The following is a 16,703-nucleotide window of genomic DNA, read 5'->3' on the forward strand; positions in this document are numbered from 1 at the left end:
ATGTTCTCCATAAACAGTGACTTAAGACTCAAGTAAGAAAGGGCTGTGGTGTGACATAAAATTAAGCTTCTGCATCTGGCAAGATGCTCACTTTGCTTTTTCAGTGCTGCTGGCAGCTGCGTGGGCTGTGTCAGCGACAGGATGAAAGGGGTGACGTGGCAAACAGTCTCCACCCACTCCTCAGGTGACTGCTGTCTGCAAGGCTTCTCTAGCCTTTGTCAAATAAAACTAGCACAGGGTTTCATTTCATTGTATCTGTCTGTGTGTGATATGTATGTATATAGTGTGTGTGTGGGGTGGGGAGGGTCCCTTCCTTTCCATCAACACAGCTGAGACAAACCAGCCTATAAGTGAATAAAGGTGGGACTCAGTGTTGAAGCATGGTATTTAAAGACTGCAATTCAGAAAATATCGATGTTACAAAATAATGAGTTCAGAGATTGCAGGGGATCGTATTTAATTCATTTTGTAACTCGCCCCGATCTCTCATAATGCTGTTATCTAGCAGGAGCTCAGTCAACAGGCTGGCGGCAGAAGTAGCCTTGCCCTTCCACGGGAGAAAGAGCCTTGTCTGGCTCCCCCTGCTCTCATAGGCGTTCTCCTGTGTTTACAGTTTCACAGATGAGCTCTTAACTGTATTCAGTAATGGATTATTGGATGCCATTTTTCAATAGTTTTCCTTCACCATTTATATTGTAGAATCTGAGGGGATTGATATTTGGATTATGTCTGTTGTCTTGTGCAATTACACACAACCTTCTTACCTCCTCCACACAATCCCACTAGAGTTCTCTTTTTATTTTACACTTAGAATATTGTTCTTCGTCAGCTGCTTGTCATCTTAGGGACTGAATGCTTTTATAATAATCTCTTTTAGATGAAGAAATCATACCTGTCTCTTCTCGGAACTTTTGAAATTGCATCTTTTAGAGTCTAGTCTACTGTTTGTCAAATCAGTCTCCTCCATCCACTGAATCGGCATCATCTGGAGTTGCTGGCCAGAAATGCAGACTCAGACCTATTGACAAGGTGCCCTGCAGACCTAGAGTCAGAACCTGGCTGTGGTAGCCAGTAACATGCACATTTTTTGGAAATGCATATTATTTTGTCATGAGTTAATTTCCTTTTTAACAAGTAATTATTTTTTGGTTGCACTGGGTCTTCACTGCTGCGCACAGGCTTCCTCTAGTTGCAGCAAGCAGGAGCTACTCTCTAGCTGTGGTGCCTGGGCTTCTCATCGCAGTGGCCTCTTGTGGAGCACAGGTGTGTGGGCTGCAGTAGTTTTGACTCCTGGGCTCTAGAGCACAGGTTCAATAGTTGTGGCGCACAGAATTAGTTGCTTTGCGGCATGTGGGATCTTCCCAGGTCAGGGATTGAACCCATGTCTCCAGCATTGGCAGGCGAATTCTTAACCACTGTGCCACCAGAGAAGTCTGCAAAGGCACTTTCATAGCAAGCTCTCCCAGTGAGCTTTGGGCATGCCACTTTGCGACCTCTTGCCCTAGGGTATATGTAATAGGATGCCGCAGCCCTCATTGTTTTCATGGTGCAAATCAGATGGTCTGTTGGACAGCACTGAGTCCAGAGTCTGGTCCCCTTACTGCATTCTCTGCCTTCTTAGTGGTGGAGCTCCATGTGTAGGAAAGGTAGTCCCTACTCTGCTTCTTACAAAGCAAAGCTGCCACCGCTTGTCTGAATGCCCAGTCCTCACCACTGTTATGTGATACCCTGATCCTACTTTTGATACATCTTAGGATCTTCCAGTTGACGTTTTTGTGGGGCCTACAGTGCCATTGCTGTGAGTGCAGCCTTGCAGGTAAGCCTGCAAGCCCTGAACCCAAGCCTTACCGGGGCTCGAATCCTAGCTCTACTACTTATGAACTGAGTTGCTTTAGGCAAGTTACTTAACCTCTGTGCGTCTCAACTTCCTGATCTGAAAACAGGGATGATAATAATAGTCTTGACCTCAAAAGACTGTTGTGTAGATTAAAACAGTATACATACGTTAAGTGCTTGGAACTGGGTTCCAGAACAAAGTAAATGCTTAGTGTGTTGTGCCTATGATTATTATTATTATCGTATTTAACAGTGGCTTCCAGATCTCTGGCAGAACAGAGGGAAAGATGTCCTTTCCCATGCTCTGAACAGTCTGTCCTGAAATGCAGTGACCTGTTAAATTGAACTGTCATTTTCCTCTGCTGAGGTGGGGGCCTTTCTTCTCCTGGATGAAGCAGGTCAACTCAGTGGCGTGGGCTGCTGCAAATGTACTTACTCCCTGGGGGCCCTCAACCACCTCTGGTCTATGTTGTCATCATTGCATTTTTGTATTTGAACATTTTTCCTGTCTTAAAAATTTTTTTTTTTTTAATATTCTGGGTTCTGCTTCTTCCAACTTTCCAAAGAATATGGCTCACTATTTCCTTTTCAACTGCTGCTCTTCGCCTCTGTTCTTAACATTTGCAGACAATAGAATGTGCTGCCTTGTTTTGATTAAATGAGTGGAGAAATTACAGATGTGAGTGGGAAACCTCATGTTGTCAGCCTGCAGAATGCTTTAAATGCCCTTTAAAACATCTGGAGAGTCACTTCAGATTGCTTTTCTCCAAAACATCATGGTGTCAGAATTAAATGAGGAGGGCTTCCTTTGCCTGAGGATGCTGTCACAGGCATAGAAATGAATTTTTCTCTCATCTCTTACAATAACTGCACCTTACTTTAAAGCATTGTCTAGGTTCTCTATTCAAATGTCAGAAATTGTGACTCAGAGAAGTGGCACCTTTTTATTCAAAATAAGATTCGGGCTTTAGAACTTCATCACAGATGACACTCTAATTCTGAATGCTGCCTTATAGCAAACCCCAACTATTCCTGGGGCTTTAAAAGTATTTCTGGGGTTATAGTAGCAGTCGCAGACATTTTGTCATAGTTCCCACTCAGATCATGTAGCCAACTTGGTTTTGAATGATTTCAAAGAAGAAAGCTTAGTTTAGGTTTATAGATCCTCAGGGTCTCAAAGAGTGTCCCCACTGAATGGGGAAGTATCACATGCCTTAGGATATGGGGTCCTCCCATGTCTTTACTGAGGACACAAGATATGGAGGATCCACGTGCTTGCATGGTTAGTCACTCAGTCGTGTCTGACTCTTCGCAATCCCATAGCTGATAGCCTGCCAGGCTCCTCTGTCCATGGAATTTCCCAGACAAGAATACTGGAGTGGGTTGCTATTTCTTCCTCCATCCATGTCCTTGAAAGGATCATAATCTCAATGAGTGAAAACATGACATAATGAAAGAATAACACAAGCCAGGAGACATTCCCTGTGAGCTTGTGTGGCGCGCAGAAATGAGAAGTCTTGGACAAGTCCTCCGGGGTTAGAGGAGTCAGAAGGCTGTGTGGTGGACTCAGACCTTGTGGAATCAGCAGCGCACTCTTCTAGAAAATCTGCCCTGGGGTAGTATATCTGTAAGCAAATCTTTATCAGATGATCATGCAAACACCATCCTAAAGAAGAGGGATCCTAAAGTCACCACTTTCTTCTTACAATACTTTGCTGAAGTCCTTTTATATCTGAATACTTCTTCATGCATGAAGACACTTCTTCAGTGGGTGCCCTGGCAGTGGTTGTGTGGATAACTGTCTCTGGTCACTGCTAGATGCTGCCATGACCCTAGTTTTGGATGTCATCAGAACTCCCCCATATCTCTGGGGCTCACATTCTCCATAGCAAGGAATTCCTCTCTCTGATTTGAGCACACCTCTTGCTTTTCAGCAGTTCTGAGTTTTTATGTTTCCCTCCACCACGGCCAAGTTCGTGTCAGCTTACCATATGCTACAATAAAAAGGTGACATGCATTCAAAATAATAATGATCGCAATGGAGAATAATACCTTGAATAGCATTTTGAAAAACCCATGTTTCATAGTGATACTTAAAAAGAGAGAGAGAAAGAGAGGAGAATGAAGAAAAAAAGAAACCTTTTTGATACAGAAGAGTGCTGCCTGATAAATGTAGAGGAGTGATACATTTAAAATTACCACTTGATAGCTCTCTATAATAACTGAATAATGAATGAATGCTGAAACCACTGGGTGAAAGATTGTTGGCCAATGGATAGTCACATGAACTCAAAGTATCCCATGATGGTTTACTGAATTATGACAAAGGGAGAAACATGCCCTTACAATGAAGAGGTCTGGCAGTACCTCCATAACTAAATGACCGAGGAGTGGCATAGCATGACATGATGTACCTCCTGGTCTGAGGCAGAGGGAGACATTTAACATCTAATCAGGACAGTATAGTTGGATGAGTCCAGACAACTGGCCTAAGCCTTCAAAGGAATTAGTGTTTTGCAGAGCAGGGGAAGACGGGAGGACAGTTCTCAGGGAGTGAGGTTGGGAGGACGAAGGGACATAACAGCAAAAGTGCTGTGGATAATGTTTGAATTCCGAGTTTTAAAAAAAATCTGTCAAAGACATTTTCATTTGAACGTAGACTGTAAGTTGGATGATGTCATTAAATCCATGTTGATTTTCTTAGGTGTAATGGTGTTATAGTTCCAGAGAATGTTTCTATTTAGGGAGATACATGCTGAAGTATTTGGGTAGGAAGTATCATGTCTATAAACTTCTTTTGGATGGTTTGGCAAAAGGGAAATGTGTTGTATATATTTACATATATATAGAGACGGAGTGGATGTGGCAAGATGATAACAGTAGGTGAAACTAGGTAAGATGTATAAAGGTGTTCATAGTGCTGTTCTTTCCATTTGTCAGTGGAAAGACAAATGAAAAGTGATTCTATTTGTCAGTTAAAATTTTAAAAATAAAAAAAGTATTTAAAAAGAGATGATGAGACACATTTTCATGATGGTCTGAAACAGCCTGCTTGCTAAATATGAGCTTTTAAGTGGTGATACAGTGTGGTTGACACAATGTGACTGAATTGAATTTGCACAAGGAGGTATTAATAGTCCCATTGGAAAGTTTGTTGCAGATCTGTGACTTGGCAAAGCTGGGTGGACTTAAAGCCAGGACTAATGCCCAGGCTTTCTACTTCAGTGCCCAACAGTCTCTCTGCTCATCATCCCGCGGCTCATCACTGGTGCAGCCAGGAATCTTGTCCTCCTTTGCTGGGCCACCCTTCGCTGAAGGGTCTTAGAGAATTGATTGCCATGACCTTTCCTTCTCTGTGAGGAGTTTAGACGTGAATCAAGGTTGACTCCTTTTTTGAGCCTGGTATGACAAGTCATTTAGAATATTGTAAGGGTGGTGCAGCCAAATCCTGCTCATTCAGGGTGGGGGGCATTTCAAGGTAGCCTCTTGAGGAGAATTAATGAAAAGCCAAATGGCTTTAAAGGGACATAAGAGCATAATGCATAGTTTTAGCATTAGCCCCACTGAGCTTCTCCAGCATCAAGTGAAGTGTTTTGTTTTCATTAAAAGAGCTCACAGTTGGTAAAGATCTGGGCGGGGGAAGGGTAGGAAAGCTTCCATAAAAAGCGAAATCTCAACTACTACTAATAATGAGAAGAGAAGGCTTGCCTTCATTATTTTCTAATTAGAGAGTTGAACTTTATAGCTGAGGAAATAAGGTTTTCCTCTTTGAATGTAATACCCTTTTCCAGCGGGGTGCTCCACATGATCCTGCATGTACAGAAAGGCCCATTCAGCTGAGAATAAGTGCCAAGCAAATGACTAATCACTCCCTTCCAGATGAAGGGCCAGGAGTGAGGAGGGAGACGGAGGCACAGTGCCCTCACGGGCTCCCTGGGAGAGAGGGAGCTGCAGTCCTCATTAACTGCAGAAGTGGGGCAATTACGCCCTGCTGCTGGGCACTATTCTTCTTAGAATCATAACTAAAATAAGTTAATGGCCCCTAACAAAAACACTGTGCTGCTCTTGTGTACAAGATGCTGAAATGTGGCGGGTGAGAAGAAGTCGTTGGTTTCCCCTTGGGTTTGGTGGGCGGCCCCATCGCGTGAACTCATAGACCCTTGTGGGTATCTCAACATTTGTTTTCTTACTGGTCTTCCACACCTTCTGCGCTTCCTTCCATTCTCGCTTCAGTCCTTTCCCCTGGCCGTGCTTGTTGTCTGGGAGGAGTACTTACTGGTTTCCTGATTACTCTTAGATTGAGGTCAGAATCAAAGGAAGTCTTGGATATTTGTGATCTTTGAATAAGAGCTATTCTACTGAGTGGTTTCTTCTTATTACTTTTTCCCCAGGGTTATTTCTAAGCTGTTAGCCCCTGAACTGTGCATTCAAAACCCTCTGCAATCCAGTGTTTCCTCCACCCCTGCCCTTTATCTAAACGTATTTTCCGTCTCTTAAGCAGGATGTTTACTGCCAATGAATATGCCTCATCCCACTTTCCTCCTTCCCACCGCCATGCTTTTGCTCATGTTCACTTGGAATGTTCGCCCCCTTTTTCAGTATATGGTTCCACATAATGCTTAAGACCATGACTCTGGAGCCAAGACTGTCTGAGACTAAAGCTTGACCTGGGGTGAATTACTTAACTTCTCAGTGGCTTGGTTTCCTCATCTAAACATGGGGTGGACAGCCCCTACCTCAAAGGGTTGCAAGATTTAAATGAGTTTTTAAAAAAGCACTTTAAAACCGTGTAGGCACTTAATAAGTGCTATATAAATATTAGCCATTTTTATCACATTTACTCATACAAGCGTTACTGATTCTGCGAGGTCTCACTCAGGTCCACAGCCTGACTTCTACAGCCCAAGAGAACCTCTCCAAGATTTCTTATTTCTGTGTACCGCACACTTGCAGTGAATGTCTACTGGCTTGTATTATTCTTTCATGTTTTCTCCCATTGAGACTGCGAGCTTCCCAAAGACATGGATCTTGTATGTCTTTTGTGTCCTCAGCAAAGACACAGAAAGACCCCAAATCCTAAGGCGCACAGTACCTCCCCACTCAGTGCTCTGTAAATGCCCTGTTCTGACAGGGGACATGATGATGAGTGGTTCCTGATCCATAGGTGATGGTGAGTCAGAAAGGCTTTATAAGCAGCTAGAAGAGCTACAGTACCTGAGGGAAGTGCAGGAGTAGAAAGATTGTAGAGAAGTTTTTCTAGGATATAGTCTCCTTTCTGATGTGTAAGAGATGCAAGGTAAGAACTTGAGTTATTTTGAAACTCTTTTTGGTTGCTGCTCTGTATTCCTTTGATTGCAACACTGGTGAGTCCAGGCTGCACTGGTCACAGCTTTGTAACATGATAACTGTTATGTGTTCAATTATACTTATACACAGTAAAATTACTAATCAAATGCAGTGCACCACTGATACCAATTTCTAGAATCCATTGCATAAAAGGCAGTCCTCTGAGATGGTCTCTTCTCTTGTTTCACAACTAGCTCCTCATTTCTGGGTCATCAATACATGCTTTCTCTTTCTTTAAGGACATTTAAGGTCATTGATTGTCTTATCACGATCCTGCCATGGAATGTAACCAAAGCAGAATGAGTGCCAGGATGTAGACATGGGAGCAAAATTGAACATGGGCCACTGGGCTTTGGAGATAAATGAGACGTGGTGCCCAGGATTCTGCCTCTGAATGGTGGAGCAAAGGAAGGTGGCCCATGTGAAGAGGGCAGGGATCTAACAGGAGGGAAGTCAGGCAGGTATACAGTGAAGAGAATAAGTTGGGTTATCTTAGCATGATGCCCCTCAAGCTTTAATGTGATGTGATTTACTTCGAATCTTATTAAAATGCAGATTCTGAGTCAGTAGGTCTGGGATTAGCCTGAGAATCTGAGTTTCTTACCAGCTCTCAGAGGACACTATAGATGCTTGTCCATGGACCGTACGTTTAGTAGCGAGGCCTTAGGAAAGAGCATGGAAGGGATAACCTGATGAGTGACTGCCAGATGAGAAGACATTATTTTCAAGTACGAAAGGATGTAGGGAATGGGCATAGTTGGTGTTCCTTCAGAAACAAAGTAAGCAGGTTCCAAAGAGAAGGTGAAAAATGACTGAGAGAGAGAGAGAGAGAGAGAGAAAGAGAAAGAGCAGGGTCCTTTGATCAGCTACTCCACCTACTTGAAGAATATCCTTCCAACCTCTTCTCAGTTGAAACTTGAAATTTCTGTGCTCTCTTTTTACCAGGGCAGTCACTCCCCTCCAGGCTGTCCCTTTTTAGCTTCAAAGCAGTCCATCGATGTAGTGAACAATTTCATCAGTTGGAAATTCAGTCACTGTAAATCCTCAGGGCCCATTTGATTAATTTTGAACTTAATGGGTTGGTTGGTTGTCATATATGAACGTATGACCTAGCTGCCATCCCACACGACTCCTCTCACCCTTGGCATTTTAGGTCAGAAAGAATGTCAGCAGCGAGTTAGGAACATGATGAAAGACAAGAAAGAGCCCACCTCAAGCTAGAAGTGGGAATTAAAAAAAAAAAAAGAAGTGGGAATAGTAGGAGCTGCATGGCAGAGCGTGAATCTGCACATTTACTTACAGCGTTATGGATTCGTTATTCATCCCTTGAAAAGCATTTCCTGGTACAGTGGTTATGTGTAAGTTATCACAAATTTCCCTTGAGGAATGAAATGAGAAATATTTACTTTCTAAATTTCAGCTGCAAATAGGAAACTGTTATGCATAGCAATCAGCCTGGTACTTACAGAATGAAATTAAATTCAGAGGAGAAGATCTTCGTAACATCTGGAAGCTTGCGGATGCCTGTGTTACAGATGCTTCTGTGATATGGGGCAGGACGGGAATGTGGGCAGAGTGAGTATAGGGGATTGTTACTAAGGAATACAGATAAAAACAGTAGAAAGGCACTGTGCAGATAACTGTTTTCATATTAGATTTAAAAAATGTGGAGTTTGGCTTTATCAGTAACACTTCTGGCTGTTGAAGATCAGAATTTAAAAGCCCCTAACACTAAGGGGGGAAGTTGCTCCTTTTAGATGGGGATGGGACCAAACTCTTCGTTCTTTTTCATTTTCATTTGTATTTCCAGCCTGTCTTTTTCCTGTTGCATCAGTTTTATTTTCCTATTGTATTGCATTCCATTTCCTTTTGCTAATTAGTGTATTCTGTGTTCTTAATGGTTCTAGAAAGCATCTCTCTACTTTAGAACAGGTTTTAACTCAAACACTTCAGGAAGATTAACCTCCATGTGAGAAATCATATCCTCATTATTAAAAATCTCCCTTTATTTAGCTACCTTACAATTCAGGGAGTTCTTCCCTGTATCTCACTGATCATGGAACATTCTTTTGGTTTTGGAGCTACTCAAGGCTCTTCCTCTTTTCCTCCCACCTTTTACTTAAGCCTTCAAAGAGGAGTGAGACTTCAGTGATAGGTTAAATTGAAGGATATTTTATTACACAAGAATGGGACTCCTTGAGAGGAGTTCAGCATCTGGATCTTCCCAGCCGAGTTTTAAATTCACCAGTCATGGACTGTGGACAGCTGAACTGAACTGCCTGGCACTCTGGTGACGAGGAAAGGAATCCAGGTTTCTCTTTTGGCTCTCTCTGGTTCTCCTCCTTACCTGTTACCCCAGATCACATGGAATCCTTGTCCTGTGACTGGTGAAGGCAGTGTGGGCTTGGACTGCAGTGTGTAGTGGGTTTGGGGGAATATCATACTTTAGGGGTGAAGATGCTATTTAATAAAAGCAGTGATTCTTAGGTAACAAGGGGCTGCAGTGGTCAAATTTATTTCTGGGATTTCCTTATGTTTTTCCAACATATTTGATACTGCAGATACATATGCGTCCTATGGATCCCTTGGAGGTCTGGAAAAGCAGCACACTGGGGTTAGGAATTGTCATCCAGCATTAGGGCTACGCTCGTGGCCCAGGGCAGGGCTGCTAGAGGTGGTGGACTTTGCATCCTCTGGGGATTTTATGAAATTTAATTCATCAGGAAGAAGAGAGAATGGACATCTGTATCAGAGGGCTAAATGTTCATTTTTTTCCTCTGTGAATAAATGATTACTTGATATGTGAGAAGATCCAGGGTGACTAATTTATAGATTTGTATCACATTACAGCTATTCTTGTTTTGCTGGCAAGGTGATGAATTTGCTAGGCTACAGTGGTACTCAACTTATAATGCTAATTAGTGGACTTAATAAGGTTTAAGGGGAAATAGAAAATAATGATTTGGTTTATATAGCACAAGACCTGCCTCAAGGCAGTACTTTAAAATTGACTGAGTGAATGAATGGACACATGAGAGAAATGAGGTCAGGAATTTTTAACCGTGGATGGGGGTCAAATCAGAACTGCCCCTCCCACTTTCACCAATGCCCTTTCTATATCATCACCTCACCTTAGAGATTCTGACTTACCCTTTTTAAAGTGTCCTGACTTCCCTGCCCTATGCCCACCATCACTTTGAAAATCATTGCAAGGTGGTGATATCCTTCTTGGATGTTTGGGACAAAGAAAACGTTGGGAGCCACTAACATGTATTTGAAAGCACCCAGCATAGTGGTTAATAAGAAATGCTGATTAGCTTTTAATCAGAAAGCTGAAGACAGACATGCAAAGAATGCTAAGTATGTGGTTTAAAAATTCTTCCCAACCTTTTAATTAAGTTTTCATCAGATGCCCATATCCCCTGCCCCTATTGCTTAAAAAGGAAAATTCCTCACAGGTATTTTAACTGAGGGAGATTTGTAAATGCTCCGGCCTCAATGTACACCAGGTTTTTAGTGTTCTGGATCAGTCTGTAAAGAGAAATGGAAAAACAGGCAGCAGTTTAATAGACGTGCTTCATTTGGACTGCACAAGGCCATGGTCACCAGAGGATGCTGGCTGAAAGTGGCATCAACAAAATCAAGTGACTTTCTTGTGCTTGAGGGGTGCTCCTGAGACCCTCAGGATAGAAACTGGATGATGAGAGCCAGTTGGCTACTGCCAGGAAGTTCTGCTTTTAACCTCTTGCTGAGGTAAGTATAAGCATCATAGCTGGGAGTCTGTTCCATTCTCCCTGCTCTCCTTCCTGCCCCCGAGTAACACCAACATCCAGGGCTCCTGGCCAGCTAGGTCCTGCCCAACCATGGAGCCAGCACACTGGGGGTGATGGGCGATTTCACTCCCAAGAGAAATGAACGAATTGGCTGTTTGCTCTTGGAGGCAAACTGGTCATCTTCGTAGTGGCTGGCAGTTACACTGACTGGTTATTCAGATGGGCACTCAGCCTTTGGAATAGCCCAGGGCTGTCGCTGGGGGCTTGCATTTGGGGATTTTTACATCCATTCTATAGATAATTGGTTGTGTGATGATGCCAGGCCTTCTAATGCCCCTGAGCTAGTGCTCCCTTCTATAAAATTAGAAGAATAATAGCACTTTCTCTGCCTCACAGGTTGGTAGGGAGTGAGTAACATAATAGGTAGAGATAATATACAAGGCAGGGCTTGGCAAAATGTAAAAGTACAGCCACAGTACTGCAGTGGCATTATTGCCTTTCTTCCTAGTTCCCCAGTGACTTTGAAAAGCAGCTACATTTACTGAATTCTGTCTACTATGGATTCAATAAAAGGTCAGTAAATGCCTCTATCTTTTTAAACCCAGGCAACAGCCACTGAAGGAAATGATAATTACTCTTGTTCTGTAGAGAAAATCTAGTGTGTTGGTTAGGTGGATGGACTCCGGTATCAGCTTGGTTTAACAGGCTGGTTTTACTAATTGTATGACCTTGGATGCATCACTTAAAGCTTGGTTTCCTCATAGAGTGGGTTTTGAACAGAAAATATGTGTGTCTGGTTCACAGTAAGGCCTTCCAGTGTTGACAACAGTGGGTGAAATCAGGAAGTTGAATGATTGGTCTCTAATCACAGAACTGAGAAGTAGCACAACTTGGAGGTGAACACAGTTCTTCCGACTCCAAGTCTAGTGTGTATTGCACCTTACTATAGCTTTCCACCATCGTGCCGATTTCTATCCTTTACATCTCTTTGATTCTTTAGAGGTGAGGGGCTTTTTGTTGTAATTAACTTTACAACAACTAAATCAAGCAGTCTTGGGCCATATAAGACATTAGGTGGGTAGGATGGAAAGAGCTTCTGTTTCTTAAGACTGTTTTGGAATCTGACCACTCATCCATCCATTCATTGAACAAACATTTATTGAATTACCTCCATGTGCCAGGCATTGTTCTAGGTGCCGGAGATCCAGTTATAAACAAGGCAAAGAGAGCTGTGGGGAGCTGACATTCTAGTCTCAGGGCCTTCTTTCCCTTAGAGGCTTTATTTTTCTTTCTGTATCAATAAATTGATACTTTATCTATCTATAAATTGATACTTTATATCTATATAAAGATATCTTTATCTATTAAATAAAACTGCTTTACATCATGAGCAGTTTTATTTATCTCAAGCTGCTGTGGTTCAACATTGCTTGGGAAGTCTGTTAAAACTGCAGATATTCAGATTTCCAGGTCCAGGTAGGACTGGTAATGGTAATGATGTAATGGAAATGACCTTCCCCTACCCCGCTCCCACCATGAAATTCTACTTCACAGCGAAGTCCAGACTATACCTTTTGCACTTAAATACCTGTTATTTTGGATTTCCCTCTGTTTGGTGAATTAGTCTTACTTCCCTAGTTACACTGTCGTCCCTTGGGGGACATGTAAATTTTACCTCCTCTGTATTTCAGGATCATTTGACCCTTAGTTGGACATGTGTACCCACATACTTATTAATTCATTATTCTCTTTAGATGATTGATAATTGGACCATTCATAGGGAGGCCTTGTGGTACAGTGGAAAATGCGCAAGCTTTGAAGACATGGGCTGGGGTTGAATTCCAGCCCTGGCATTGTCGAAGGTGCCACTTTTGTCAAGTTACCGACCCTTCTGAGCCTCCAATCCTTCCTGTGAACAAAAGGGATAATTACCCCACTTTGTAGGGCAGCTGCAAGAATTAAATGAACAACCTAGAGGAAATAAAGGCTGAGCACAAGTGCTCAAAATATGTTTGTTGCTAATATGGAAACTCCTCTGCTGATGCAGCTTGTAGAAGTTCAGATTTGGGCCAAACTAGGCAGCAGTAAGAAGCCTGGTTTAGGAGTCGCATGACCTGATTTCTAGTCTTATTAACTCTGGCGCTAACTGCTGTGTGACATCTGAAAACTGAATCGAGCTAGTCTTCTCCCATTCTCCCTTTTTTTGTAAATTGGAAGGAAACGATACTTTGGAAAGGATTACTATTAAGAATCAGTTCAAAAACATCACAACAACAAATCCAACATACACATGTCAAACACTTTTACATGGTTCGTTTCCAAGAACCATTTACTAAATAAATGAATATGCCCAAATAGTCCCCAGTGAACTAATTCATGATCTCTAAGCGCCTTTCTGAATATTCCACCACCTCAAGGACTCCATACCCTCCCTACCATAAGGTAAGAGCTACTTGGCAGGACTCCACAATGTCAATTTTAATTTCCAACTTTGTTGTGATGTTTCAGAGTTTATACAGCTCCCAGGGAGAAGCAGTTGTCACCATGGCAACCTGCAGGACACTGCAGTGACAGAAATTAGTGCTTGCCCAGACCTAGTAATTGCTGTAGTCTTTTCCTCTTGGATTCCTAGCTATGGATGCTTGAATACAAATACTGAGTGGGCTCCAGCCAGCGAGGGTAATAGTGTACAGCAATAAACTATCTGTTAGCTGATGCTTACATTTCAGACAAATTGAGGAGGTTGTCAAAGGCATTAGCTTCTATCTTTTCCAGGGAATCACTCTGAGAGATTTCACTAGGGGAGAGAGAGAAACAAAAAAGAAGAAGAAAAAGAAGCATGAAATAAATGACTGTTTCTGCATGATAATAAGCTGTGTGCACGACCCAACAATGGCGGGGGGGGGCGGGGCGGGGGGGGGAGGTGTCCTTTTAAGAAAGAACAGGGATGCCTTAAGTTGTCCTCACATTATAACGTGCTTCACCTCCCTCTAGGAGCACGAATGGGCACCTGCAACCCAGATGCAGTTGAAATGCAAGTTTCAGTATTTCCTATTGATGTGACAGTTTTTGTTTACTTATCTATGGACTCAGAGTTACAGATTGTTGGAAGTAGACATGCCCTTTGGGGAAAACCAACCAGATTCCCTTGTTTTATAGCTTTGGGCATTAAAACTCTGAGAGGAAAGGCAAATAGTGCTTATAAGAAGATTCGGAATCAGGATCAAGATGTCTGGGTTCCCAACTCCATCACTCTAGTGAGGTTTTAATTTGGGTTAGGATTCCTGGTTTCTTAACTCTTTTGCAGACGCTTTAACCTCTGAGCCGCCAGGGAAGCCCTTCTTAACTCTTTACTGCTACTGCTGCTGCTAAGTCACTTCAGTCATGTCCGACTCTGTGCGACCCCGTCCCTGGGATTCTCCAGGCAAGAACACTGGAGTGGGTTGCCATTTCCTTCTCCAGTGCATAAAAATGAAAAGTGAAAGTGAAGTCGCTCAGTCATGTCTGACTCTTCTCGACCCCGTGGACTGCAGCCTACCAGGCTCCTCTGTCCATAGGATTTTCCAGGCAAGAGGACTGGAGTGGGGTGCCATTGCCTTAACTCTTCACCCCTCTCCCAAATCCTGTTCTGAGGCAGCTGCGTAGTGGTCAACTCCCTGCATGAAGTGTCCTTATTGGTTGTGACTCTCTATTTGTATTTGACCATTTTCCTCACTTTGTTAGCAAACGAAGGACAGAGACTATATCCTAGTCACTCCTGAATCCCTAGTGGCTTCATATAGCCTGGCATTTAGGGTATCAGTGAATGAATAGATAAGTGAATGAATTGAATTTTTTTAAAGAGACACAAAGTAAAGGAACCAACTTTGCCATATATCACCCCCAAGCATCTGGGTAATGTCAATGTTACCCTAAAATCCCCATATAAGCTACCATTTGCTTCCAGCTGAGAAAAAAGTCTCAAATTCTAAGAACATTCACTGAAGGTTTCAGACTTGATGAGCTTTTTAGCCCACAGGAAGGCTGAGCCTAAGGCAGTTAAGGTCTTTTATGAACAACACAGTAGTGGATAGTTCCTAGGCTGATTCATCTTATTCCTACCTAATGGTTTTGCTTATTTAACTGTAGCTGCTTTTCTCAGTAGGAGGTCTTAATGCATTCAAGGTTTTCAAAACTCAACATTTAAAAACCTTGAGAGCAGAAGAGTAAAGGTTAGCCTCAAGCAAACTGACATTTCTGTAACCTGCAGTGAATTTCTTATAATATGCACTAATTCTTAACAAATTATTTTTAATGTTCCTGTTGCTTGCTAATACCCTAAAGAGCAGTCAGAGTTTCCCCACAGAACTAGGACTGATGATGTAGCATCTTCAGAGATGCAGATCTGCTTTTTCAAAGCCCTGAAAATTTGTAAGATGCTCTTTGGAAGCATCTAAATGGCCTCTGAGGTCCTGTGACTCAGATTGACATTAAGGAGGATGCTGGAATCCATACTCTCTTTCCATATATGTGCTTTTGTGTCCTAGAAGCTGACCTAGCAACATAGGACTGAAGTTACATCAGATACAAATAGGAGATCACATTGCATTATCAGGCTGCTTTACACTTTTGATAAATGCCTTTTATCAATATAGATACAAATACTGTGTTTGTCATACATTTATTATTTAGATACAAAGATAATCTTCTGATGCACAATAAACTTTCAACACATTTTCTTCTGTGCAGGTGTTATCTAAAAATGTGACATGAGGGAACAGTCGCTCTAGCAGAGGGAGTTTTTTATGATTGAAATCTATCTTCTTTTCTACTGGAGTAGTTTCTCATCACTTATCAAAATGCATTCAGTTTGTTGAGACAAAGTTAATTATCTGAATTTTAATGACTCTTGAAAATCATCCCTTTTCTTCAAAGGTCCCTGGGTATTATTTGTACTTTAAAGATAAAAATACTAGGGTTTCCTAAATACAGTTTCTCTCCTAGAAAAATTACCACTTTTCAACTATGTGTTCTCTGAGAAAAAAATTTTATTTCAATTATAAATGTCTTTTGATATGCAGTATCTTACTTACATTTTTATGACCTCATTAAGTCCTCTGAAAGCTTGAGATGGGATTACTTTGATAGGGAGATAGGTGAGTGATCTAGAAAAGAAAAAAGGAAAGCCAAGAGTTTAAGATTTAAGATTCGGAGCCTTTTAAGTTCATGAATGAAATGTGTGTGTATGTGTGTGACTGCAGAGTTCCCAATTGTTAGATTGAGGTTGAAAATTCTACCTTCTATCGATAAAGAAATGTGCCGTGACTAATTCTTGGTCTTTATCAAAAGGTTAGGGTAGTGAACCTTGGGATCAGATGCACCCAGGGTCAAATCTCCACTCTTCTACTACCTGGCTACAGGACCCTAGGCATATTATTTAGATCCTCTATTTCAGGTCCTTTGTCTATAAAATTGAAATAATAATTCCTATTTCACAGGGTTGTTGTGAAGATTAATCAAGATAACCTGGATAAAGAATTGGGCTTGGTATCAAGTAAACAGTTAAACGTAGTTTTAGAGTGGACATATAAGCTTGTTGGGAGGATAGAAAAGAAGCTGTCTTGGGTAGAGTGGAGAAATGGGTGGTGAAAATACAATTGAAAACCAGGCAGGTAGGAGAAGGGAAGATTCACTAACAACATACTCCTACTTTGCTCTATACCATCTTCCCCAAGCAGCCTATTTTAATATTATCTCAACCAGACCACT

At 42.0% G+C, this 16,703-nt stretch overlaps 2 protein-coding genes across 4 annotated transcripts in view; one reads left to right on the plus strand and one right to left on the minus strand.

Moving 5' to 3' along the window:
- GTF2A1L (general transcription factor IIA subunit 1 like) overlaps nucleotides 1-16,703 on the plus strand; it is a 94,328-nt gene that overhangs the window by 70,868 nt on the left and 6,757 nt on the right. The gene's annotated exons all lie outside the window — the stretch shown is intronic.
- Nucleotides 1-16,703, minus strand: part of LHCGR (luteinizing hormone/choriogonadotropin receptor) — a 61,969-nt gene that overhangs the window by 24,539 nt on the left and 20,727 nt on the right. The window contains exons 2-6 of one of the 3 annotated variants that reach the window (XM_070478049.1): nucleotides 16,028-16,099; nucleotides 13,678-13,752; nucleotides 10,639-10,713; nucleotides 8,649-8,723; nucleotides 8,483-8,560 (exon numbers count right to left, since the gene is read on the minus strand). In XM_070478049.1, the coding sequence (XP_070334150.1) occupies nucleotides 8,483-8,560; nucleotides 8,649-8,723; nucleotides 10,639-10,713; nucleotides 13,678-13,752; nucleotides 16,028-16,099 (375 nt within the window). Of the gene's footprint in view, nucleotides 1-8,482; nucleotides 8,561-8,648; nucleotides 8,724-10,638; nucleotides 10,714-12,123; nucleotides 12,663-13,677; nucleotides 13,753-16,027; nucleotides 16,100-16,703 lie in introns of those variants that run through there. The other 2 variants (XM_070478056.1, XM_070478060.1) reach the window with 2 other exon arrangements.

Source organism: Odocoileus virginianus, chromosome 2 (genome assembly GCF_023699985.2).
Source record: "Odocoileus virginianus isolate 20LAN1187 ecotype Illinois chromosome 2, Ovbor_1.2, whole genome shotgun sequence".
Classification (NCBI taxonomy): domain Eukaryota; kingdom Metazoa; phylum Chordata; class Mammalia; order Artiodactyla; family Cervidae; genus Odocoileus; species Odocoileus virginianus.